Here is a 27,430-nt window from a genome sequence, read left to right on the forward strand (position 1 = left end):
CAGAACTTGACACATGAGGAGGCAAAAGTCTTGTTTAAAGAAACAGTCCTAAATGAAAGAGTCAGGCATTTTTGCCTCACTCTTTCAAAATATAATTATTAGGAAATACTTGGTTTTTACTTGAAATGTGTCTTTTTTTTAAAATGATGAAGTCAGTGGGGCATAATATTATTTGATATAAATACATAGATATAATCTCATTCGACACCATCCTGTGATTATTTTAAGTTGCCTTAATTGCTCTGTAGCACTTCTTCAATCTGCGTTCACTTGGTTGTGAAAGCACCTACCATTATATACTTACGAATGCAAAGCCAGACATAACCATTGAGTCAAATAAATTTTATTTTCCAGCATGATGTATGGAACAAAAGCCATTAACAGTAAAAGGTCAGTGAAAATGATCAAGCTTGTTATAAAAAGTATAAATATAACATAATCCTCATAATTTTAAGGACACTTAATACATTTTGTCAAATGGTATAAATAAAAACTTGGGTTTCTCTTAGAATATATTGTCTAAACCAGTAAGACAAAACAGTAAATGCTTCTTCTCCTTGAAAAGTTCATAGGGTTCATTCTTTGAATAGAGAGTAAAATCAACATGTCAGCACCATAAAAAATAAAACAAACAAACACTGATTTTTATCTTCTCCGTGTGTGTATGGCCTGGTCTGTGTGGTAGACGCTGAGAGACAATCACACAGAGATTTATCACCATTGTTTTCATGAGGCATTCTCTTCATTCATGGTGGTTTTCACTACCGGTGTCAGGTTAAATCTGACCAGAAAGGACTCTATTGACAGTTTTATGTGTTTACTTTGACAGAAATAAACAATGGCCACAACATAGTTGGACGATTGCTAATGTGTTGGCTCACTTCAATGTTTTCCTCATTTTCCCTGACATATAAAAACTCCAAATTGGCTGCCCCAAGCTCAGATTTTGAATGCAGTACAAACCTCATTTGCTCATCCTTTGCCAAAGTGAACCTTTTGAAGGTTAGTGTGTCAGAGAATTTCCTGACCCACTTTCTGAGACAAGAAGACAAAATAAGACTTCTATCATTTTAAAATTATAAAATTGCCTCTTCTTTCTATACAAGGCTAAAAAAAAGAGTGAGTAAACATCCATATTTAAGCCTGAGAAAACATAAAAAAATACACACTTATAAAACTACAAAAATAATATAGCTTCCATTCTTAAAGAGAATGAAAATCCTTAAGATTTGTGTTACCCTTTCATTCCAGCCTTTGGCTTAATCCTGTTTATGGAATAAACTGACTCCATTAATCGAAATACAACATTTGTAGTGAGACTCAAATATCCAGTATAGCATTCCTGTATAGTTTTCATCCTCTGAGGTTAACAATGTCTTTTCCTGACTTGGGACAGTGTGTCTGTCTGTTAAAAACCAACAAATGCTTTTGAGATTCATCGACAATGCCCTCACGGAGAGGTCTTTGGAGCTGCCACAAAGCTTGGAATGGCCCAGATTAATGTGTGTTGGAGAGCCATAAGCATAAGGTGCCACATCTGTACACCAGGTCATCAGTTCTATGGCCAAAGCCCAGCGGAGACCTAGACCAGTCCAGCTTCCCGACACATTCGATAGAACTGCCCCCTCTGTGAGATGAGGTTGGCTGGAGAGTCCATCTCAGAAATGTGGCCTCTGTCCATGACGATAACTCTGCGAAGCAGCAAGAAAGAAAGTATATTGTTTATATGCAACATATAGGTGTGTAATAAAGCTGTGCAGTACAAGCAAATATTGCAAAGCACATCTGTATTCGTCATCTCACATGTCATCATTTCCTTTGCTGTATCTGGATATAGCATAACACTCTACTAGCATATAACATGCCTGCATCACATAGAGAGTCTGACCTCAAACACTTTTGCATAGTCCAACAAATAATCTAGCTGTTTCTCATTCAGATCCACAGGCAGCAAGAGTCAGATCCATTTTTAAAGCAGTTTTTACAAACAGATCTTTCCTCTGTATGTTAATTCGTATCTACAAATGACAGAATATAAGTTAACAATTCATTGATTAAGTTAGTGCAGTTAAATAATGCAAAAACAATGCATGTCACTAGTGACCATGTTACACCTGGATTTGACTCTTTGACTCCACAAACTGCATAGATACTACTGGTTTAGGCAAAAGTTAATATTAACAAGTTTGTTTATAGGGCTACAAGAAAGAATATATTTCTTTAGAACCATTCCCACAATTTACTGTCTTTGAAATGGTAAATAAAAACAGTTTTTTTTCTTCTAATAACAAATGCCCTTTACATGTTAGTGTCCAGAGTCCTCTCTTTTCACAGACTTTTGGACTGTGACAAGAAATGGATAAAAGCAGCAATATTCCAGAAGCTGGGATCATCTAATGTGGGATCTTTACCTAGCCTCAGTCACTTAATGAATTCTTAAAATTGTCACCATTACTTTTTTGTCGATTCACTAAATAGACAATGAACATTAATATACCTGGTGTAGTCCATGATGGTATTAAGGCGGTGAGCAATGGTCAGCACAGTGCAGTCCTCAAACTGTGTGCGGATTGTTGACTGGATGAGTGTGTCGGTCTCCAGATCCACAGCAGCTGTTGCCTCATCCAAAACCAAGATTTTGGTTTTCCGCAACAAGGCTCTGGCTAAGCATACGAGCTGACGCTGACCCAGACTACGTATACAAAGGAAGAGAAGGGAAGATTAGAATATCATACTAAACGTGGTGCTGGAGTAGACGCTACTGTACGCTACTGCGTGTCATATTGGTGAGCTTATGTGTACCTGAGGTTTTCTCCTCCCTCTGTGCATTCATGGTTAAGTTTGTCAGGCAGATTAGATACAAAGTTTTTGAGGTGAGCAAGTTCCAGTGAACTCCACACTTCCTCATCTGTGTAGGTATCAAAAGGGTCAAGGTTCATCCGGAGGGAGCCTGAGAACAGCACAGGATCCTGTGAGAGAGGACAGAGATTTTATTCATCACCGAAATGTCTAAATTAGTAATATAATCACTAATCATTTTTTTAATGTGATGAAAGCCAGATCTCAATAAGAGTTATTATACCTGAGGAATGATAGTAATGCGCGATCTGAGGTCATGGAGTCCAATGTCAGCAATGTCGACTCCATCGATAAAGATCTTTCCCTTTGCTGCCTCTAAGATCCTAAAGATTCCCAGGGCAAGTGAGGATTTTCCTGCTCCAGTTCTACCCACAATTCCGACCTGAAAAAAATTAGGTTTTAGAAATGATGTTTTAGATAATTATGCAGTTTAAATCAAGGCGATGAACACTTTTAATATCACACAAAATGAATTACCTTCTCTCGCTCATGAATATGCAAAGTAATTCCTTTCAGAGCCAACTCAAGGCCTTTACGGTACTGCAGTCCGTAGTCCTGGAACTCTATAGTACCGTTCTGGGGCCAGGCCTGGGGTAGTGAGCTGCTCTCTATACTCCAACTGGCCTGTATGATTCAATAAGGAAGGATAAGTAGAGAAACAAAAGCCCTCCTCTAGTACAGTTTATTGTCCTAAGCAGTGATTGGTGTACGTGTGTGTGCGGTGGGAATAATGACCTCTTTAGGAGTGTCAGCGTACTCGTTCACTCTCTCAACGGAAACAATGTTGTTTTCCACATCAGTCCAAGATCGCACAATCCAGCTCAGGATTCCAGTCACCTGCAATATTTAGTGAAAAGGCTTTTACTTCTCCTGAAATGCGATGCATTTCCGGATAGAAATAAAAACAATGCAATTTTCACTTTTTCTAGTTTAACTCCCAAATGCCTCATTCTGTAGCTGTGTGATCAAAGAATATATACTGTGTTTCTGGTGGTAATAAGGTGGCTACTTGGATAACAGTATAACAACGTGACTGTGGGTAGACTGTATTACCTGGAGAGAATGTGACACAGCCAGACCAACAATGCCTGGGCTCAAGGTGCTTTTCCCCATCACAGACAGAATGGCAGCAGCTAAGACCACACCATTACCAACAAACTCCAGATTGACTGCCAGCCACCTGTAGATATCAGTGTTATCATTAATATCATTAATAACATTGTTATCTCATAAATCAACCACAATTCTTAATGTTATAAACCTTATCCAACCCTCATCAACTGCTAAGTGAGCAAATGGAATATGAATAAAGCTAAGGCACTTTATAATGATTGCATATCCTCTCACCGGGTGGCCACAAATCGAGGGAAGTAGGAGGTCTGATTGAAGTCAACCCTCTCATTAGCCTGCAGAATGAACCTGGACTGCTCTCCGAAGGCTCGGATGACGCTGGCGCCTTGCACCGTCTCATTGAAATGGGTATAGATGGGCGAGCGGCTCACAGCTTCCAGCCTGCGCAGCTGACAGGATGTGGCAACGTAGAAGCTCTGTTGGCCACAGTGGAAAAGTAAAACACCATCTTTAATGAATGAAACAAGTGGGAACACTCAGGGCTTTCCCATAACTCAGAGTGAATGCATTCAAAGTCCATGTCAGCAGGTGGGGAACAAAATTCAAGTGGATGGCAAAATCAGCAGGTTTGGTTTTGGAGCCCAGAACTTTCCAATAACATACAGTAATGGAACCCAGCTCTTGCTAAGCAACATTCAACAGCATCATCTCAAATAAGAAACTAAAGATCAGAGTGGAGAGTTTATATTTTGGGGAGAAAATATACCTGGACAAAGGCATAGAGGAAAGCGAGAGGCAGGATGATCACGGCTGCAAAGGGTGTAGCCATCAACACGATGATGCAGACCTCCATGAGCTTGAAGACGTAGCTTAGCATCATCTTCAAGCCTTCAGGGACCATACAGTCAATAGCGTCAATCTCCTTAGCAAAGCGGTTCAGGAGGTTGCCACTTGGCGTGGACTCAAAAAAAGACATTGGAGAGTGCAGCACGTTGTTCAGGAGGTCCATGTGCAAGTGGCGAGAGGCGATGATCCCGCAGATAGAGATGGCAACAGTCGTACCAAAGATAGCAACACCTGAAGGGAAGGGAGAATGAGTGTTTGTTATGTCCAAACGAAGTTAAATTGTTTGAATCATTTGAAGCATCATTTGAATTAAACCCACTAACTCACCCTGCACAAACCCAAGGGCCCCAAAGACAGTCAGTTTCAGGTCTGTATCAATTTGGGTGCCGTTAACAACAGGATCATCGGCCCACTTGCTGAGCCAGTAGTTGTAAGCCAACGAAGCGCCCTGCTGGAAGGCGTACAGGAAGACGATGGGAATGATGATGGCCAAACCGATTGTCTTGAAGTACTTCTTGTACATATCCAACCTGACCTGTTACAAACAGATAAAAAGCAGCAGGAATAAGAGAACTATCTTCACATCCATTCCCTCCATTTATCCAAGTCCAGATCAGAGATAATAAAACAATTTTATTCATAATTATTAAACCAGCAATAACTATTTTTGCAGACACAACCAGAACAATGTGTCTGCCATGACCATGTGTTTAACTTTACTGCTGTGTATCTGTTTGCCGTTTGGTGCTGGGCACATGTCATGTAAAATTGCTTTTCATTGAAGATGGCTTCTTGTTTTAGCCAAAAATAACATAAGGGGAGTGACTGTCTACCAAAACATTAGACTTGCACAATCTAAAATAACAACAATGATTTGAAATATATTGGCAAGCTAAGCAGAGTTGAGGGAAACTGCAGAGCATGGTAGGGAGTGGCACTGACACCTAATTTTAGGCCTTTTTCAGACTTACTCTTCCAGTGCGTGCCTTGTCAACTTCAGTGAGCTTTCCCAAGTCCTCTGGTACTTGTTCCTGGTCTGTTTCAGAAACAGGCTCCATATTCTGCAGGTTTGTATTAGTGGTGTCACCCCTAAGGAGAGGTCAGAGGTCAGTTTCATAAAAAAGTATGGTTTATATTCCAAATATGAGAATGAGGAGTGATGCATTTGTCAATGTACCCAATGAGCTGCTCCTGTGAGAGATCTCTGGAGAATGGCATGAAGTCGACCATACTGAGGCGAGCATTAGACCTCCTGGAACCAGCTACATGAAAAGTGTGCATAGTGTTGAGTTATTACTGGGAATTTAAGAGATTGTCTTAATGTAAAACAGCAAAACTAATGTCTGAAATGTCTCTTCACCTCGTTGTATGGCACTCTCTTTTCTCTCTGTGCTTGCAAAGGTGTGGATGAAGTCTGCAAATGCGCCGTGGTGGCTGAGGAGCTCCTGGTAAGAGCCACTCTCTGTGATTTCTCCATCTACGAGGACGAGGATGAGGTCGGCCTGCGGCAGGAAGCTCATCCCATGGGTCACCAGGATGCGGGTCTGTATAGCAAGCCACACAAGTCAGAAAAATGACATGTAAGCACAATCCAACACTAAATTGAGGCTTTCTTGAAAACAAAGGTGTCAGCAAAGTGGTTGTTTCCATATTATGATAACAATAGCACAGAACTTGTAACTGGCGCAATTGTCTTTGTGGTTGCGTTGAACTGGATAAACTGCACTTTGCAGACGTTATATGGCATTACCTTGTCTCTAAGGACTCCTTTTGGTCCAATGACTTTGTCGAAGATGTGTTGACCCACATGTGCATCAACGGCAGACAGCGGATCATCCAGCAAGTATACATCAGCCTTTCTGTAGACAGCTCTGGCCAAACTGACCCTCTGCTTCTGCCCGCCTGAGAGGTTAAGTCCCTGCATGGAGAAAAAACGTTTAAAATATCTGAGACTCAACATATGCATGAAGCAGCATTTTTTTTAAACAAAGTATTCAATACCTTCTCTCCAATCTCTGTAGCATCTCCAGCAGGTAGGATGTCCAGGTCAGGGAGCAGGGCACAGGCCTCGAGCACACGGTGGTACCATGTTTTCAGCTTTTCCCGGCCAAATATGATGTTGTCTTGGACTGTGGCATTCTGAATCCAGGCTTGCTGGGGAACATACGCCACAGAACCCTGTGAAGAGACAGTCAAAAGCGAGAATATCAATATTTATTACAAGTTGCCCACAAACTATGAATAGACCTTGTTATGGAACGCAAGCTTAGTACCTTGACAGTAACTTGGCCACTTCTTTTCTCCGTTTCCCCAAGCATAGCGGACAACAACGAGGACTTTCCACTGCCTACATGTCCTACCACAGCAACAAGGGAGCCTCGAGGTACACTGACACTGATCCTGTCAACAAAGAAGTGAATTTTCCTGTAAGCCTCAAATCTTTTATTCTGTTGTTGATTTCTTTTTTCAATCTTCTTTTTCCAAAACATATAAACACATACTTAAGACATACCGTTTAAGACATGGAGGACCCTCTGCAGACCAACTGAAAGTGCCGTTTTCTATGACCACATCTTCTCCGTCTAAACAATAAAGAAAAGATTGACTTAAAAGAACAAAACCTGCAGCGAGCACTGGAAAACAGATGTATTCTTTCATCCTTAGTGATAAACAAACTTTCAAAACAAAGCTTCTCCTTGAAGTTACTCGGCAGGGTGCAGCCGGGGCGTAATTACAAGTGAATTTTCTTAATCATACAAATTACAGAGCCGCTGCTTTTTCACAAGCTGTCTTAGGAAGTGTTGACAGTTTACAGACAGAGGAGTGCAGTATATTTTTTTATTTCTTTCTGAATCATATGTCTGAATTCATGCTGTGATTTACGTTCAACCGCTGAAGGGAACATCCTATAATTACCCTGTCTACCAGTCAGCCTGGGGACCCAGGAAGTGACAGTGCACATGATCCATACAAGGTTGTGGTAGTCCACAGTTATAAACAACTACATCTTGTGGGATGCTTATATTGATTATGACAGCCTGTGATTTCAGGCAGTATGGGGAACCAAACTGTGGATATTTGTGAAACTGAAAAGTATAGAAGTGTATTCATTCAGTGTAATAGTGTATATATGGGTGGGGTTCTTACCAGAGCTCAGTGGTGCCTTTGAGACATTCTCCATTTTCAGTTCTTCTGAGCACAGGTACTTCCCCAGACGTTTCAGTGAGACTACAGCCTGAAACAGTCAGAAATGAAATGGTCGATATGTGCTGTTAAACTGTGGACTGTGAAAATAATCTCCTCAATCAGGGATGGAGAAGAAATGCAACCTACCTGCAGGGTTGTGCTTATTGCAAATGGAAGCTGACTGAGTGGAGTCTTCAGGATATTGATTAGCGCCATGGAGACAAAGACCTTCTGTGCATCCAGGACGTTCTTGTCATCAAGCATCACATAGACTCCAAACATGGCGAAAGCAATCTTGGGGGGGAAAAAAGGCACTAAATGTTACTTTTATGGGCAGAACCCTGCATGCTCTTTAGGCACAGACAGTTTTAAGAACAAGGATTGCACAGGTCTAAATTGTCAATATACTTTAACCCACGTCGAGACGAAAATCAGCAGCAATGCTTTAAATGTCTGATACTACTTTCTGACTTCCCCGCCCTGTCTGTGGCACGTAACCCTAAGTCTAGCCAAGTCTTATTGTTCTGTAGACTTGAATCTTTAAAATAAGGCCACTTATGTATAATTTTATTTTTTGCGTCTCCAGCAAGGTGTTTGATAGAATAAGATGAAATTCTCTTCAGACATCTCCAGAGGATAAATCTTAATGATTTGATGATCTAACACAACCTTATTGATTTAACACTTGTAATTATTGTATTGTCTCAGCTTACTTTGTGTTTCTGGCATGGTAAGATGGTATAATGGTTATACCTGGTGGTTGCCAACACGTTAGCATGACTGAGAAAATACTAGTTACTAGTAGAATGCTACTATTTAAAGGTATGGTGCAAGAGCCGTGAATGAATGGGAACCTGTGGAGCTGTGGCCTAAATGTAATTTCATGAGGTACGCTTTATTCTTCTTGTATTTTTTCGATAGAAAAGGCTGAGACAGTAGATACTACTGGCTTTGACTGATTCCTTTCTGTAAAGATGAGGAAATTCACAGCACCACTAAGTTCTTCACGGCATCTGTTATTTAGATTTTAAGCATTAAATGAGCTGCAGCAGAGACATTGTAGCATTAGCCCCCTGAGAGCAATCACCTTCAGTCACAGCTGACTGCTTGTTATACACGCATATACATTTCTCTACTGTTTAAGCTACACTCCTAGCCTATAGTTAGCATTTGGTGCTATCATGGGACGGTCATGAAGTGAATTCCTAACAAATCAATCAAATCTAATATATTGCTACTGTACTTGAGAAACTACAAGATTTTTTTTGTCTACATGTCTATTTATTCAAGACCGCCTCACTATCAAGACTGCAGACTATATAGCTCTTTAGCACAGTGGGCTTATTCAGACTTTAGACATGCAGGACTGCTTGTTAGTATCGTGGAGTTAGCCTCTGTATTGGAATGTCTATCAAATGATTGTTCTCACCAAGAAAGAAGAGGAGTTAAAAGATGCGATGGAGATGGAGTAGAGAATTTGAGACTTCTTCAGAGCCTTGAGCTCCTTTTCTCTGTAGCCCAAAACCTGCTCCAGGAAGGCCTTCTCCCAGGCATAAAACTTCAAGATTTTTATCCCATTCAAGATCTCATTCATCAGTCTGATACGGCCATCCATGAACTTCATTTGAATCTCCTGTTGACCAGAGACAGGGGTTTTTACTCAGTATTGTTTGAAAAAGACCGCATGCAAAGCTGGAACTGAGGCACAGTGGATAGACAATTAGCAGACCACAGGATTCATGCATTTGTGAACATGGGTTTGACTCCCCTTATTACAGCTGTAGTAGTTTTCTTGAACATCACAGAACTTGTTTAATTCAGTAAGAATTTATTGCTTGTTACATTTTAGTGAATTTTATAACAAGGAAACAACAAAGAGCCAGGAATGTGGTCACTGCATTCAAGACTAAGTTCGATTAAACTGGCATCCAAATTTACAGAAGCCTCTGTTGTTTTTCCAAAGAAATGAAAAATTATGCCTTTCTACTGCCCACCCTTTCCTGTCATTGTTTTTCAAGCATGTTATATGGACCAGACATCAAAAGGACAAGGGAGAATGCACCATCCAGGCCAAACACCCACACAGCTCTTCAGTCACTATCTAAACCAGCTGTGGTATCCCTGACCTGACGTGCCAGATGTCTGGGCTACTGGAACGAAAGTGTGAAGGATTCCTGTAACAGCTTTTACCTGCAGCTTGCTTCTTTTCTTTGCAATGAATCCGTTGAGTGGAAAAATGAGAATGACAGTGGCAATTCCTGCCAGAGCTGACGGGCCAAGTTGCTGAAAAAAGGAGAAAGGATATGATTGTTTCAAGGTTTGTTTTTTTTTTCTCTTACTCTGTTAGGCCTCATTTGTGCATGAATTGGATGCTTTGTAAAAACACTGCATTTCAACATACCTGCCAGAGGAAGAAGAGACAAAGCGCAATCTCAATCGGAGCCAGCCACACAGCATTAAAGTACACCACAAAGTCCATGAGCTTCTGAGTGTCTGCTGAAACCAGATTCACAATCTCGCCCACAGTGCAAGTCCTTCTGGCAGAGCTGTTTATCACCAAAGACTGGATTGCCAACAAAAGAGACAGCATTGTTTACAGTGTAATTTAATATCCTCGTAAAGATTTCACAAAATCATTCATCTTAGGTAAAACTGCTAATCACATACTCCATTCTGGAAGAAGATAAGGTTTTTGTTTGTGCCACTTGAGACATAATTTATGTTGTGTGTCTGTGTCGGTTAGTGGCTTCATGTCCGTAGATATAGAGTGACTCACCTTCCTGTAAACCAAGCCCATGACAGCTGTCTTCACCCTCATTCCCACTGTGAAGCAAGTATACATGTACTGATGGTTGAAGAGGGACTGAAGGCAAGAGAGGAGGAACATTAGCGTGGCGTAGAAATAGCCCTTCCACAGTGGTGCATCTTCATCTCTCATGAAATCCAGCAGAAGACTACGGAGGAGGACAAAGAGATACTTAATCGCAATGTTTCAGATGGTTGCACATGTTCAATTTTGTCTTCAACCTCTGTATTGAGGCTCTGTTTCTATATCTTTCCTGGAAAGTTGCGAATGATGCAAAGCAAAACAGGCACAGACAGGTTTTTTACTCTTTTTACAGATTCAATCTGGTATTATCTGACTCTTTTCGTGTGCTTTTGCCAATGTCCTTGAGCGCTGCTGTGGCTGCTGGCTAACTGGCCATCACAAAGTAGCCTAGGTTGCACAACAGAGCTCAGCTTGTGGCCAGGCTGCCCTCACACTTGGCCAGCGGCTCCCTTATTGTGGTCCAACTGCATTTCTGCCATTTAGAGCCTCCTCTCTCTCTCTTCATGTCCTCCTTACTGGAGCAAAGAGGGCTGTGGTCTCGTCTACTTTTCTTGCTCACAGCTCTATGACCGTAATTAACACTTCCACTGCTTCTGTGCTTTGCATCAACAACAACATTCCAGTCTGACTGGTGGGATGGTGAGGCGGGTGGCGGGTCGGCCATGACCTGTTTTCACTGCTGCCAGCTTCTGTTGTTGTTTGGCAGTTGTCATAAATCACCAAATCCCTTAACGCTATTTATCTGTCTATCTCTATATTTAAAGAGATATTTTAGACGGTTGTATTTTTGTCTGCTGTTTCTTGAATTTTCCCAGCAGTAAAACAATAAAACTTTATTTTACCCTAGCCTGGTCTGCAGTGCATCCAGGTAATTTCAGTCAGAGCTGAGGTTTGGAAAGGTCTGGCTGGAGCTTTCCTCAATACAGTACACTCAATGCCATTTGGTTTGTGGGACACTGAGCAGTGAAAAAGCTATATTTGGGAACTCAACAACAGTATCTCATTCCAAATATAATGGCACAGTTTCTTGCACTAAGTAAACCTCTTTCTATCAGACTAGACTACTTCATTTCTATCTTTATGCTAAATCGTCACAACATTTATGGATTATATAAATGAGAGAACTGCTATCTAGGGGATTTTCAGCAATGGAAAAAAATACTCATGGGCCTCATGGTACTGGCTGAGATACACTTAATATTTGCAAATATTGGCAACTCATACTACATCTACTTAAAGCCACATGTCTTTCATAAAAGCAGAATTTGAGGTTCTGGTGCACTCTTACCTTAGCACCTGAGGGATGGCAAACATGAAGGCATCGTGGAATATGATACACAGAGTACCAGTCAGGAAGTACGGGCCGAATTTGCGTGCCAGTGTTCTGAGGAGGAAGAAGCCAGAGCTTTGTTCCTTTTGCAACTTCCTGAGGAGCTGAGCCTGCTCTGGCAGTCGGCTTCCCAGCGCCACACCTGATGCTAAGGCTTTCTCCTGCCTAAAAGAGCAAAGACATTGTCACAGTTACAGACATCTATGTTAGAGATGCACCAACATGCTGCTGTCTTTTAAGTCTCCAATGTAAAACTCTAAAAAAGCACTTGTTTTTCGTGCCACCGCTGAATTTGTTGGCAGCTTAGAAAAGCATTATTTGCTGAAATAATTATTAGACTTAACAACTGCTTTCAAAGCACTGGATTGTGTTAACAAGCCTTGGAAATGGCACAGAGTCTCTAGTCTTGACATTATGGTATTGTATTGTCCTCAAATGACTCTCTTTGGGCCTATTTTTAGCCCTAAATGCCTGTGGTGATGAGACATCCCAAGTTTTAATTTACCACAGTTACAGCTCTGCTCTGCTCGGGTCATTAATTCGACCAGCCCCATGTTGAAGTTTGACCACATTGCAATAAAATGGAACTGATTTTTGGCTATGACAATAAGGAGAGGAGTACAGGGGATCACAGGCCTATGTCAAAATAGCAAGACACGTGCATTTCCTGCACATGTCGTGTCCTGTCTTTTGTGCTGCAGATTCATGCACCAACTGCTGCCTGATACATATCAAACATTAAACAGCTGAAGATGTGGTTCTTTAAAGGAGTATGCTGACATTTGACATGCTTCTGATGTGGAGAACTATGTAAAAGCAGATGCCTTCTAAAATCTAACAAATAAAGCTGATGATCCCAGTAAAGACGTGGTTACCTAAGGTTAGGATTTAAATAAGAATTTTCAACAGAAAGTCAGAATGGCAGTTTGAGGACTTGAAAGATGACTGTTTATCAGGTTAATGTTAAAATAATGTTATTGGTTCCAGTACTGTAACAGATTTTGTTATAGATTTTGCACCCACTAGTACACAGAGTCCACTAGGGTACGAATGATGTAAGTTTCATCAGCAGCAGCTGCATGTGAGGCTCAGCACGGCTGTTATTGTACCCTCCAATTTGCGGTGACCCCACAGACTTGTCCACCAACTGCACATGCTTCCCCCGAGCAGACTCCAAGTGGACTAGAAAGTAGTATAATGAGAACAATTATGTGTTTGTGGTGTCTGCAGATGTTTGTGTACGTGTCTTAAAGGAGCGTAATCCCAGCCATACTAGAGAGGTATACAGATGCATATGCAAAGTGCATTGCAGTACTACTGTAAATACCCAAAGTACCAAATAAAATTTATCAAATTTAAATAATTCTCACTTTTGAAGTTTGGCACATTCAGCTGTCCAGTCCTGTTCCAGATCTGAGATGATCTTTTGTGATCTGTCTTCCTCCCTTAGGGTCCACAGATCCCCTGCTTCCAGTGGGTTGCGATATCCTTTTACGACAAGTCTGAGGAAGAAACACGGGAAGTGATTCAAACAGAATAAACATATTATTGTAAACAAGCACAAACTGTTGTTGCAGTGAGTCAGCCGATGCCTAAAAATGAAAGGGTTTTAAAGAACCATCTTACCCAGTGAACCACCAGAAGAGGATCTTTGACAGGAAAGAGGCATCTTTCACAGGACAGGGATTCTGCAACAGATTAAAGACCAGACTCACTGTTGTTTTCGCAGTAAATCTCTCACCACTTGAGGGTTTTTGAGAAATACACATCCTAACAGAGTCCGTCGGTTGATGGTTGAATGGTGCACTTGTGCGGGCTGTGTTTAAGAATGCTAATGTGCGCAAACAACACTGCACACTCAGGTGGTCCAGTCTGACGACCAAAGGCCATGAACTCCCACAGAACAGCACAAATAGTGCTCAGTGTTAGCGCAGGGTGAATATGACGTTTTGAGGTCTGCTGCAGACAGAGTGGAAATGTGTCATCACAAACTATAACAAGTGGATACACACGCAGAAAAACAGAGTTTGTCCCGTCACGCAAACTTTTTGGCATCTCCTCCACCCTGCCACCCCCTCACTGGGGTGTTTGCTCTCATCATTACCAGTGCTCTTACTCTCTGTCTCCCCTCTTCCTCTCTTCCTGTGAGTAACTCTAACCAGAGCGTGGGGCAGAGCAGCGGAGGAGGTGGAGGAAAATGGGTGTGTCCACCACGCCAGACTGTGGCTTCTGCACCCTCAACCTCCTTGCTACTTGCCAGCAATTTCTTAAGGGACTTTTCCAGCTATTTCAATTGTTTACCACTGCGGAAATATTACATCATATGTCTGTTTGATAAGTTAGAGGCTCATTTTCATTCACCTGTGAGTTGCCCCTAATCAGCGTATTATTCTGAGCTCAACAACGTTTTACCAAGCTCATGTTTGATGGGGTAGTGAGATCTGTATTAAGTAATTGCTTTTCTGTTGTGTGGTCACAGACTCTTAGCAGTGGTCTCGATGTTATCTCACAAAGTGAGTGAGCAGTACTGAAGGTATGCAGACACACAGGCACACACACACAGTCATTCACACTCCTCTCACAGGAAGCCAAAGTGGACATGTGAGAGTGAAAGGAAGGAGGATGTGAATCACATCATTTCCTCCAAAAGTGAAAAGTGTCTTCACAACAAAAGCGGAAAACCACAGGACAGCCACTCCGGCATTTTTCGTTCCTAGGTAATCATAGAGGATGTTCTTGACGGAAGCGGTTTACATTCTCCTCTGCCTACCTTTTCTGAGATGGTTTTTCCCTCTGGAGGCTGGTCAGCAAAACAGCACAGGAATAGCTGGGCCAACTGGATTGTGAAGTAGGAGAAGAAGGCGAGGTATCGTACAATATCAGAGGCAATGCCCTGTGGAATAAATAAATAGGAAAAGCAATGAAAAGGCAGCTGATAATGTCAGAATGCTGCAGTTAAAGTTCTTTGAGTTTACTGGTTTCAAGCAAGTTTTGCAATTTAGACATTTATTTTAAACTAGGGACACAATTAATTGGCTTTGCGGCCGACATGACGAGGGTTTTCATTTGGATCAAAATGTATTTTGGTTGTTTCATCTCTTTCAACATTACTTAACAAATCACACAACATCCTGACTGTGGTACAACGGATCATTTGTCACCACTGTGGCTTTGTGTGCAGTTTCACAACAGCACAAAATTCATTATATAGCTTTTATATAGCTTTTCCTTTGAGCGCAAGCCGTATAGCGGAGGATGGTTTCTGCACCGGGATCACAGACACAATAAAGAGTATTTTGGACCTTTAAGCCAAATCAGGGTGAAAACCCAGAGTCTTTAATGGTGTGCTTTTTATAAATGAAACAACAGTTAAATTTGTCTCGCAGTCACGCTAAGAGCCCGTATCTGTAAACAGGGAAATTGTGGTTTCACAAACCAGCACCCTTACTTTCAATCAAGGGAGCAGCTGCAATATTAACCACTCAGAGACTTTTGTGAATTGTAGGACTCGCATGTTATTCTTGACATACAGAAACTTTGGGCTCTGGCACAGGCTTTGTTTACAACTGGGACAGAGCCACTGCCACAGGCTGTGTGCTGTGTATGTGCAGCAGTATGGCTATGCATAAGAGTTGGGAGCCATGGTAAACAGTAAAATGATTTTCTGTGAAAAGTGTGGTGCCGTGCCCAGAAAGGCGATACGAAGAAGCCAAACGGATCCGGCCACACTGTGAAAAGCAGGGTCAGGATGGTCGGAGAGTGGGTGGGAAAAATGTAGGTCAAGCAGCTAAGAATGACCAAGGGTCCGCAAACATGAACTCCGTCAACTTGAGCTGTCAACGCTGCAATTTGAAATGGACACATTCTTCGTAAACATTTAGAATACATCTCAGCGCTATATACAGTCCACACGGAATAAAACTGCTGAGCTGTGCAGCCTCCGCTTTTTTTATAGCTCATCACAGCAAAAGAAAACGTCTTACTGTTTGTATTTTGTCATGCAACAGTACTGATGTTAGTGATGACCGCTATAGTAAAACCCTCAGAAAACAAATACTGGCCAGGATAAGTGAGAACAAAATGGCATTTTTAAATAATGAAAATTACAGACATTGAAATATACCAGTCAAAAAAACACTAAAAATATTTTGTTTGCAATTTTGAAACTGTTAAACAGATCTATAACGTCACTATTCATTGCCTAAATCTTTCCTTTCTTTGGTTTTACTTCTGAGATCTAGTCCAATTTTTATTTACCGATGGGATCCTGGAAATTCCTCACTACTTCTGTTGCAACTGTATGAATATTAAATTCATATTTGTACATTCTAGGAAAAAGCACATTCAGTTTCCTTCCCAAGTTGGTTGAGAGGAGTGATATTGCTTGTGGCTGTATGCTTGATACCTAGCTCCACTATTTAGCATAAAAACAAAATCTGTCTCAGTAGCTGACACATTACATTTAATTTTTGTAATCAGTTTACTGTCTTTGTGGTAGACTAAGCCAATTAGTCTACCAGGAATTATAACTTCCTTTGTTTTATAAATTTTAGGGGAGTTGCCTGCAAATCTGAAACTTTAAATGCCAGTCTTGACGTATAATACCTTCTAGCTGGCAGCAACAACAGTTTTTGGAGGAGAGGATGTGGTAAAAAGCCTAAAGTGATTAACCAAATTTAATACGTAGATACGGTTCATCATAAACTAGAAATATGGTATGGAGGATATAGTAAGAATTTATGAGTGGTTACATGTGTGCACCGTTCATGTGTCCGCATGTGTGAAATGAAAACATCTGCGTGTAAATCATATATGGCTTTACATTATGTGTGAATGCATAGATTTCCATCTGGCCGTGGTTACAGCAGTGTAGGTCCATAAACACAGCGCTGACGTTCCTCTGGTCTGACCCTGGGCTGCCATGTCTCACCAGCATTTATCCCAGGCCCATCATTACTCTCCCCCAAACAGTATGGGAATGTCACACTGAGAAACGATAAAACAGAAATATGGATGTGTGTGTGTGTGTTTTTATGGAAATGCAAATGCGACTGCCCCACGGCTGCGTGAACAAAAATACAAACCTACCCCCATACAACAATGATTGCTGTGTTCGACGGGAGACACAGGAAGAAAAGGAAACCCTAAACACACACAGGCTTGACCAGAATTGGCAGTGTCATCCTCCAACACATTGTGTTAACTTTGGGCTACCTTGGTTAAAATTGGGGGATAGAGATAGAAATTCTTTTCTGACACAGGGTACAGCTCAAGCTGTGCTGCTGGAGTCTCGCGTCTAGACTATGGGTAGGAGCACAGCTGATTAGATACCTCTTCACGGTGTTTAGACATGGCAGGTTCACTAAGTTCAGACTGGGCATGCTAACAAATTCACTTTGGCATGAGCCTATTTTTGATTTCAGTCTTTTTGGATGCAAGATGATATCGTTTATATTAAAGGGTACATTTATTTTTATATTCATTAATAGGCTAAGAACATACCTCATCCATGGCTAGCTGGATCTTTGCTCTTAGAGGCACCAGAGCACAAACAACTGCCAAGACCCAGAACAGGAAGAGGAATATAGAGGAACGACAGCCTCTTATTCTTTCCAACTGGATGATGCACATGGCCAGGATCTAGAAAGAGAGACAGAAAGACTTTAATTTAACAGTTAACATGTGTGGTTCTTGCAACACAGGACAGGAAACAACTCTGTCCCTGAGAGCACCATAGAGAAGAGAGCCAAACTCCAGTCTGTGATGCCACGTTGATACTGCCTGAAATGATTTCACGGACAAAAGGACCAGGAGGAATCAACTTTTGTAGAGCACAACAATGTTTTTCAGTCTCTGGGAAACTCAGATTTCATAGTCTGTGTACAGTCATGTCAACTGCTTTCTAATTGGCATTGCGACTATAGATTGCATTATAAATTTAAAAACAGAGACCTTCCAAAAGGCTTTCCTTTGACTCTAAATGCCTCTGGATTTATGTCTATATCAAGACTTCAGGTTATTTGAATATTCTGATATTCTGCAGAAATCCAAAGAAAGGGATATTTTTATGCTCATCGTTTCTCACCTAACCAACAATGAGCCAAACTAGCTTGGAAATCAGTACAATAACTTCACAATCCAATAACAAATGCAGTGCAAACTTAATATAGCAACAAAATAAATTGCAAAAAATGCTGACAAACGTTGAAGTTAACTACGGTTAACATTTTACACAACATTTAATTCATGGAAAAACCTTCACTTGATGCAGGGGAATAAAACTGCCAACAAGCTGTTTTTTTTCTGGTTAATATTAACAAATGCTATCTTGCTTACTAAAACAAATGCATGACCCGAGGATGCTGACAGACGATCTTTTAATGGCTGCGTGTGTCACCGGATGCCACTCGTGGAACCACAGAACCTCATTCTCTTCTATTAGCTGCAACTGTCAGTGCGAGTGTTTTCCACAGAGCACAGATTTCATGTGATCTAATGTAATGCGGTCAATGGTTTTATAAAAACCTCCAAAAATAGCTCTGATTCTGGGAATTCCCTGGCTGCAGACACGAATATGACTTGGCTCTTTTCTCTTTATAAAAATGACACATATACGCCGCATGCCACACTGTCCTATATACTTTCCTGTTTTCTCCAAAAAACAAACAAACAAACAAGCAAAAAAAGACTAATTTGGTTTAGACATGCTGGCTATCTGTCTGTGCTCAGAGGAGGCACGCATCGGCTTGTGAACCTCTGTAATTGGTCCCTCACCGAGTGGTTGGCCAAGTGAGACGTCACTTCACCGTGCCAGCTCATCACCAAGTGGGGAGAAAGCGGATTTAGGTTTCATAATGAGCACCCACATTGGTTACCCCGGGACGAGCCGCAGTGCTGTCCTGTTATAAACTGCTGGTCTGTCAGTTATATAACTTTTCTTTTTGCATCAACAACCTGAAGCACTTTGTGTAAATCCAGTGAATGTCTTTGTGCTAATATAAACAATATTCTTGCTGCAGTGATGATGAAACATTTGATTTGATTTGATTTGATTTGTTCATTCATTTTCCCCAACACATTTGATGCTCACCAGCCCATCAGGGAGAGAGAATATAAATAGACACGCACTTACAGTCACACATATGGGGAATTTAGAGTCTCTGGTCTACCTGACTTGAATGTGTTTGGGAAGTTGGAGGGAAAGCCATAGATACAGTAAAGAGGGGATGTGAACAACATGCCAACCCAAAACACACAAATGTCAAAGAATCTTGTGTGCTTTAGGACCGAAGCTATTCTAATTAGCAATACTTTAGTTAACTGAGTAGCTTCTTTAATAGTTTTCAATGGAATTTTATTCTGCTTTAAATGCATATTTGTTTTCTGAACATAAAATCAGCAACACTGGCCTGATTTATTCATTCACTGCTTTATATACATAGCATAGCAGCGCTGTTAGCAAAAGATTTTGAGCCTATTAGTGCTTGTGGTTGCACGCGCCTGAGCAGTGCCAGTCCAGCCCTCTCTTAACTCAATTTTGTGGTCTTAGCCAACTAAACACGAAATGCTTTAATACTACCTGTGTAGCAACTACTGGAGATTTAAGATTATCGTCAAATGAAGTTTGAGAAAAAGAGGACATTTTTATGCCACAGTTAATCTTCCAGTTACATAACAATAGATTAAAGTGCCAGTGAATGGTAAAAATGGATTTGTGGGACAGCCCAGCATGATATAAAGATTGAACAAATGCAAAAGTCAATAACTTCAACTGTTATTTAATACACGTTTAGAAGTATTTTCCTCTGCTGCATATGGGAACAATATTCTTAACTATTTTAAACTAGATATTGCTTGTGATCATAAAGATAAAATAGTTAGCTAAAAGATGCTAAAATGCTACAGTTTAGCGATAATTAGTTGATTAACACTGGGGATGAATCAATATAAATGAATGTATTTCATAGGTTAATTTGACCCATTAGTCAGTTCATCTTATTGACTGCTGGAGGAGTTAAGTAAGACTATGGGACTACTTAACACCATATCTATTAGGCACACTCTATGTTAGTGTGCTGTACCAAGCCCATGGGATAAACCTTCTTTTTTTTTTAATTCTTTTGCTCCTAAACACATAAGATCACATCAGCCCCAGTCCAAACCTTAACACCAAACTGGCCTTAGGTCAGCGTACAAGAGGAAGGTTGATCTTATTCCTAGCTTTCCGCTCCGTCTTGCCACCATATTGCTGCAAACCATAAGCCCATCTGTTTGTAGGAGTCAGTGGGTGGAACTAACTTCATCACTAGGCCTGAATCAAACCCCGACCTTATAATTACATGGGAAGTGTGCAGTGCTGGGGATGGAATAGGAGCTTTACGTCATGGCATTACTGATTATAGCCGGTGTCATGTGTGTACTTTACATCCGTACTGACCACGATTCATTCGTGGGCTGACTGACTTGGGCGAAAGCGTTCCCATACACTAACTTGAGTTGAAGGGCAACAAAACAAACTGGTCAGAGCAACAAGAGCACAGTGTTCCGTTCCCGCACCCAGGGACTGGTTGGTGGTATGTGGCTAGAATTAACATCTAGAAAATTATATCCTTTAATAAAGATAAGTCTGGCACATAGATTAAAAGATTGGAGACATGTTCTTAATGTGATTTAGGAGTTTGTTGTCTGCCCCCCCACCCTCCTCCCCGGTGTGAGAAATTAGATATTCCAAATAAGGGACCTTTTTTGAGATGTATCCTTTTGATACAAGAGACGTCTCAGTGTATTTTTAACACAAACACGTGCTGGTATTTACTCAAGAGTCTGAAAAGACCACAGGTGGGTAAAGCTGTCTGACTTGGAGAGTGAGACTGAGCAGAACCTGTATGAGGCTACAGAGAGAGAGAGAGCTTTGTACGTAAACTTATACAACTGTGTGGGTCGTATACGACAACTTTATAAGCTCACAGGACCCTTCCCATCTGGGCTCTGCACCCTTGCATAGCATTGTACTTTCTATCACTCTTGCTCAGGATAAACAGCATTTTAAACTTGCCATGCCACCCATGCTGAGCTGTACTCCTCTTCTCCTTTGCCTTCTCATCCAAGTTAAGTATCATTTAAGATGTACTGAAAATGAGTGGGATCGATGTTCTCAGAAACATTCAGGGACTTTTCTATCAACAAAGGCTAAAACATTTCTCTGATTGCACGCTGGGCCTTATTTTCTATAAATAACCTTCTACCGCTCACCCTAGACACCACTGTGATCTGGGTCGTGGAGGCCAGTATGGTTTGCTTCAAGATGTTTTGAGGGAAGATACAAACAACATTTGTAAAGATTAAAGATCTCTTCCAGACTACGTACATCTGCATATGTCTTGCACTGATTCAGATCTAAACATTTGAGTCAGAGCTTTTTGTTTTGGGGTTTTTTGGATTTTGGGTTTGGTTTATACCCAACCGAGGATTCTTGTTGCTAGGGTATCCGGAGGGCTATTTTGTCTTTTATCTTTTCTTCTTCTTTGCTAAGGCGTTGCAGTTGAACCCACTGAACTGTACAGTTGTGGTCAGAAGAATTGTGCTCAGAGAAGCATCTGGCATCTAAACTTCCAATCCAACAGTACACCTGTAGGCTATATAAAGACCGAATCTTCCTGTGTAATTAGGGTTAACACAGACTACAATTGTGTGTCATCACCTTTGTATTTGCTGGATTTGTGTGTTTTTGTTTTAAAGACAGACCACATAGTTGGAAGACAGTCATATGGACTTAATTGGGATTGAAGCCATGCCATTGTCAATGTTCTTCGCCACTAAGCAGCTCATTTGAATTCTAATACATAATTGACCAATCATCATGATGCATGATGATGTGTCAGATACAAACAGTACATACCTTGGAAACAGTATACACTAGATCATCACCTATAAGAAATATTATCATTTATGCAGTGTTTATTCATTATGTAGTGTATACTGTTTCCAAGGTATATACTCTGACACATTATATTCAGTCATATTCTTGCAGATTTTATATCCATAATGTAAAAAACAACGCATGTAGACTCACAGAAGCAAGAAAATTAAAGAGGAAGGGTCCAAACTGGGAAAGGGGAAGTCAGAGGGAATGGACTTCCTCTGGTGTCTCATGAGCTCAGCTGAGAGGAGTTTGTGTTAAAAAGCCTAAATCACAGATGGAAACATGAAGCAATTCCCATTTTTTTCAGTGTCAGTTGTATATATTTTGTAAAAGAGGGATCCAGGCTGCAAAATATCTGATTCATTATATTTGGTTTATTTGGCCACTGCCAAAGTACCTAACAGTCACACTTTCATTGCATTGGAACTTTGCACATACATATGCAGTTACATTGACTCCACATGAAACAGTAAGTGATGTCATTATATAAGTGCTTTGCAGTCCGATGAGCGATTGTCAAATACAAGCAGGTTACTGTGATATTTGCATTGCCTGCTACACCATAAATCTAGCTATAGTTCTGCATCTTTGCACCTCAGTGTTTGACTAGCACACTGTATATTTGCACAGTGACATGTGAGCCAGCAGGACACAAGTCGAAATATTTCCCAAACATCTCTGTTAGCTAAAGCTACTCTGAATGAAGAACAAATGTCAGATCTACAAATCAACGGTGCATCTATATATAGAAATTATGGACACCTGATGCACAATTAGATGATTGCTTCGCAGTAATATTAAAGTTGTTGTCTGTGTTTAATAACTGTGTTTAAAAACTTGCGTTGTAGTTCTTGCTTTTTTATTCTTAAAGGATTTGTTTTCAACACTGTGCCTTAATGTTATCACTCCCATTCTGACGACATGTAGTTTCCCCCCTTAGTACAAACACTAAGAACACAGTGCAGTGCTTTGGCTAAATAAGGAATTGATAAACGCGCCTTGCTCCTATCCTTGATGTTCCAAATGTCATGCAAGATCTAAAGTGTGCGTAACCTTTTCCAGGTCAATAAAACATTAAATTAAAACAACTGGAGTTTGATTTGGATAGATGTGTACATGTGTGAGAAAAAAGAGCCACAGTATTTACCACAGTCATGCTGCGAATAATAGGGCTGAGCAGAAAGACCATGTGGTGTTGGATATCCTGGCTCCTCTCCAACAGGATGTAGAAGAACTCCACAAAGCCAAATGAAGCCAGCAGGAAACCCAACACCTGAACAGAGCAGAGAGTATGAGGAGAATGAGTCGAGAAGCTAAAAACAAAAATAAACAAAACAAAAAAAACCAACACAAACTTAGCAAATGTTTCGACTTTTTTTCTTTTTCTGTCATGGGAAAAACTTAAACAATAAACTGAAGACTGGCCGGCATTTAAAATGATGTCTCACCATCTTGGCAGAGCAGAGACAGGACATTTGAATGTGTCCGCGGTCATGGCAGTAGAGATGAAGACAGTAGAAAGGGGCCAGCAACCACAGATAGATACAGGGGACCCACACCAGCACTGTGTTCTGGAAACACTGGGTTAGGTCTGGGTTGGCTGTGTACCATGTACGGTTCCAGTCCTGCATCAGAGAGAAAACAAGAAGTTCAAAAGTTCAGCTTGAAAGAATATACTTAAAAGCCAGAAACCGAGGTCAAACTGTGCGATTATATTCATCATCTGACAGACTAAGCAGGCGGGACAAAGTGGCAAAAATCCCGACTTGGTGCAGGTCCTACGTTTCATCCATCAATCCACTGAGAGCGAAACCACAGCAGGTCAACAGAAAACGTATCTGTGCTCAGTCCTGAGAGAGTGCGAGCTGGAAAAGGCCTCCTTTGCCAAAAAAGCTGAGTCAGTATTTGAATGTTTTATTTTTTTCCCCCTCACCACGTCTCTGGCTTGTTTCCCAATTTGAGTAGGACAATATAACTGTCAACAAATCAAACGATGAGGTCAAGAACTACAGTAATAATGAAGCCCATAAACTATAAAAGTTTGTGCAGACGAGGTGTGTTGAGCAAATGCTGCCAAAATGTTGCGATTACGCAACAGTAGCGCAACCAAGATAGTCTGTCTATCGTTAAAAAAAGATACTTGGGGCTAAATGGCTTGTTGTTGTCAAGCTTCCCTTGTTTATCACCTCGCTGCCCTAATGAGGGGCAGGGTGTCTGGCTGTGCTAACAACACTGCCCTGGGGAGTCACCACAGGAAGTGGTTTTAAAGCTTCTAGCATGGCACATACGTCTGGCTCTGCTGGTAGAATTCCAACTGGGATAAGGTAAAGTGGCCAAAATTGGTGGCAGCTGCGAGATTATTATGTAACAACCGTCTGTCCACACACAGGCTTTTGAGTGAAGCCCGGCAGGTGAGATATTGGGCAGACTGACGCTGTCATTTCTGGTAACTGTGATTAATTCAAGTTTACCATCAGTCAATACTGTTTACTGCCACATGGGTCTGAATCATGATCGGACTGTCAGGCTCTTGTTTCAGTTGCTAGCAATTATGATGATACACTTCTTTGGCTGCCTCGCCTTAAAAGTCTGATTCTCACATACAGCTTCACTACATATCTGGTTAAGGTTATGCAACGAGTGCATGATTTTGCACCTATGGTATAACAGCAGCTTCTGTGAGGTTTGGCATATCAAAATCCATTTAAGTGAAAAACTGCTTGAGAAGGAGCGAGTGGGTGGCTACTTTCACAGACCTGTCTGAGTTCTGTGGTCAGTGGCAGGCAGATGAGCACTTTTATGATGACATCCAACCCGTCAAAGCCTCTCTGCGCTCTTTCTTGTGCTTTTTGCTTGTTTCTGACCCTTGGCTGAAATGGTGTCTGGTAGATGCCAATAGTGTCTATTTTTACCTGACAAAGTGATTTGAGAGTGGAGAACAGAGACACTTATTGTCCTCTGAATCTGCTCATTGTTGCTTTTTACATCCCCTTTATTTCAGAAACCAATTCAGCGTGTTGCAATCCCGTTGAGTTTTGAGGAACTGTTAGAGGATTACCTATTCTGAGTATGTGACGTGTATAAACTATAGAGACTGTAATTTAAGGGAGCGTTGATCACTCCCCTGTCTGTCTCACTTTGGCCTGTTGTTCAAATTATAGATTAGGTTGATCTAAAAAGAAAGACGCTAAACACAATCCTAGCTCCTAAATTGGCCCCTTTCAAATTTTTCCTAAAACCTTTCAGGTCAGGTGTTGCTGGAACAGATTGCTGAGCTGGACTTTACAATTTCAGTTTTAGATCCATATAAATTTGCATTGCTGCCCCAAGGCTGTGACCAGTGAGTCAGCAATGATGTCATTTCCAAAACATGTAAAAAGGTCAGTGTAGTTAATAGCAATAGATATTTGTGGCCAGCAGAAGACAGAAACATCTGTTAAAACATCCCGTAAGAACAGCACATCTGTGTTTTGAAGTTTCATGGCAGCGAGGGCTGCACAAAATACAGTAACACGCTTTCACTTTCCCAACAGTGTTTGATGGCAGTTGTTTTGAGGTTTTGCAGGAGCAGAAACAGAGAACAAGAAGTAACGAGAACCAGAAACCGAGTGAAAGAGGAAGGACGAGGGTTGAAAAAGTCAAGTTGGGAATGAGTGCATTTAATAATCCTGGCATTCCAGTTGGATCACAGCCGTTCCTTTTATTTTAGAGCCGGGATTTAGAGTGTGGAGTCTTGCAAACATGCAAGACTAAAAACCTTTTCCAATTAGAGCAGCAGACTCACTGTGGTGCATTTCATCCAATCAGCATCTCGTTGTTATGAATTATGCCGCAGGATGACAATAAACACACAACTGTGGTATTCATCAAAGGTAAAGGCTGGCGTTCAGAGAAGCTTTAGATTACAATTAGTAATACTGGCTGCGAATACTGAGAAGGTCAGTGTATGGGGGCTTTCTCCCTAAACACACAAAATTAGTATTACTCATTTGATTTATTTATTAGTGCCAGTAATCCTTCTAATCCCAATAAACAACAGGTATCCAAGGACAAAATGCTAATCTGGCTAATGCTAATGGCACTGATCATTTAAATAATAAGATTAAAACAAGTTTAGGAGAGTTTCATCAAGAATTATACCAGTGTGTTTATACACCAACACTTCTGTAAACAAATGCTAATACTCATAATATAATCTGCCAAAATAACAAAAATATCTTTGATTTCATATTTAGCAATTCATAGACAACTACGAGCTGAAATTAACAGACATCTTTGCAGGAATAAGCAGGAATTATAAAGACATACCTCATTTTTTAAATGAATGCTGTTTAAAAGTGACCTTGGCTGAAAAAGCCACACACTCAGTAATGCGATGTGATTCCAGGGTCAGTGAACACATCATAAACTCACCCACAGAGGGTCCAGGCCACTGAGTCTGCAAAAGGCATCCATCCACTCGTTGGCTCCTTCCTCCCTGTTGCTCCACTTGTTGGGCTCGATCAGCACTGCTCCTCACAATGGGTAGCACAGACTCTCTGCAACAGCACCGGTGGGTGTATGTATGTGTGACGGGGGGAGAGACACTGAGTCCTAAAAGACTAATGGTTGTGTTTCTTGGGTTTAGCCAGTCCTCGCTTGTCTGTCTGTGTGGTACGCTGTGTTTATTAGTGTGTGTGTCTGTTTGAGTGTGTGACCTTTCCTGCTCTTTAATAAAACAGCTTCTCTCAATCAAACGCTGTTTCTGTCTGCCTCGCTGTTTGAACTGGTGCTGCCCTGAGATTCTGTGTCTTTCTGAGTCTCACTCAGTCTGCCTGCTGTTTATGAGTGTGTCTCCTTGTTGGGTGGGTGGAAATATTTCTCTCTCTCTCTCTCTCTCTCTCTCTCGCTCTCTCACACTCTCCCTCTTTCTCTCCCTCATTTACTCACACCCCTCTTTTCTCTCCCACATCTTCTGGATTTTGATCAAAACACCACAGCTACTCCCTCAGTGGGATGACAGCTCCACACCCAGACACACTCCTCCCATCTTCACTCAGTGCCCCTCACCTCCTGCCTTGCTCCCTCTTTTCCCCTCTTTCCCCACATCCCAAACAGCCAGTTGTCTGACCACAAAGTGTCTGTTTGTGCATAGACATACCTTGTAAACTGAAACTAGCCACACTCAGATAAATACCATGCTTATAAGATCTCCACTTAGCACAAATCCAAGATATTAGCAGTGAATATTTTCTTACCTAAGTTCACCAAGCCTAGGTAGCACCAACTTATAGCATATGTCATAATATTTGAGCTGCTGTGTATTTGAAATGTTCTATTTTTTAGTCTAAACACTGTTTTTGTGGAACTATCTTGGTAGCACAAAGCATCACATGCATTTCCAAGT

At 41.2% G+C, this 27,430-nt stretch overlaps 1 protein-coding gene across 1 annotated transcript; it reads right to left on the reverse strand.

Annotated features, from left to right (window-relative positions):
* Positions 1–359: 359 nt before the first annotated feature.
* abcc6a (ATP-binding cassette, sub-family C (CFTR/MRP), member 6a) lies at positions 360–26,855 on the reverse strand. The gene is made up of 31 exons (XM_026170045.1): positions 26,458–26,855; positions 23,493–23,669; positions 23,192–23,317; positions 17,625–17,762; positions 14,893–15,015; positions 13,749–13,810; positions 13,493–13,624; positions 12,081–12,287; positions 10,739–10,916; positions 10,364–10,525; positions 10,153–10,245; positions 9,392–9,595; positions 8,110–8,256; positions 7,924–8,011; positions 7,289–7,358; positions 7,050–7,176; positions 6,778–6,954; positions 6,527–6,694; positions 6,137–6,320; positions 5,954–6,038; positions 5,748–5,865; positions 5,104–5,311; positions 4,697–5,007; positions 4,207–4,406; positions 3,913–4,039; positions 3,595–3,696; positions 3,337–3,483; positions 3,083–3,241; positions 2,803–2,969; positions 2,498–2,692; positions 360–1,691 (listed from the first exon to the last, which is right to left on the reverse strand). Exons 1-31 carry the CDS (start codon positions 26,497–26,499, stop codon positions 1,583–1,585), a joined length of 4,533 nt encoding a protein of 1,510 aa, XP_026025830.1. The 5' UTR covers positions 26,500–26,855; the 3' UTR covers positions 360–1,582.
* Positions 26,856–27,430: the final 575 nt, after the last annotated feature.

Source organism: Astatotilapia calliptera, chromosome 6 (genome assembly GCF_900246225.1).
Source record: "Astatotilapia calliptera chromosome 6, fAstCal1.2, whole genome shotgun sequence".
Lineage (NCBI taxonomy): Eukaryota > Metazoa > Chordata > Actinopteri > Cichliformes > Cichlidae > Astatotilapia > Astatotilapia calliptera.

Coding starts and splice junctions, on each gene's coding strand:
- abcc6a (XM_026170045.1), bottom strand. CDS start 26,499: ATGGATGCCTTTTGCAGACTCAGTGGCCTGGACCCTCTGTGG. Junction 4,407..4,696: donor TCCTCTATGCCTTTGTCCAG/GTATATTTTCTC, acceptor TGTGGCCAACAG/AGCTTCTACGTTGCCACATC. Junction 3,484..3,594: donor ACGCTGACACTCCTAAAGAG/GTCATTATTCCC, acceptor TGAATCATACAG/GCCAGTTGGAGTATAGAGAG.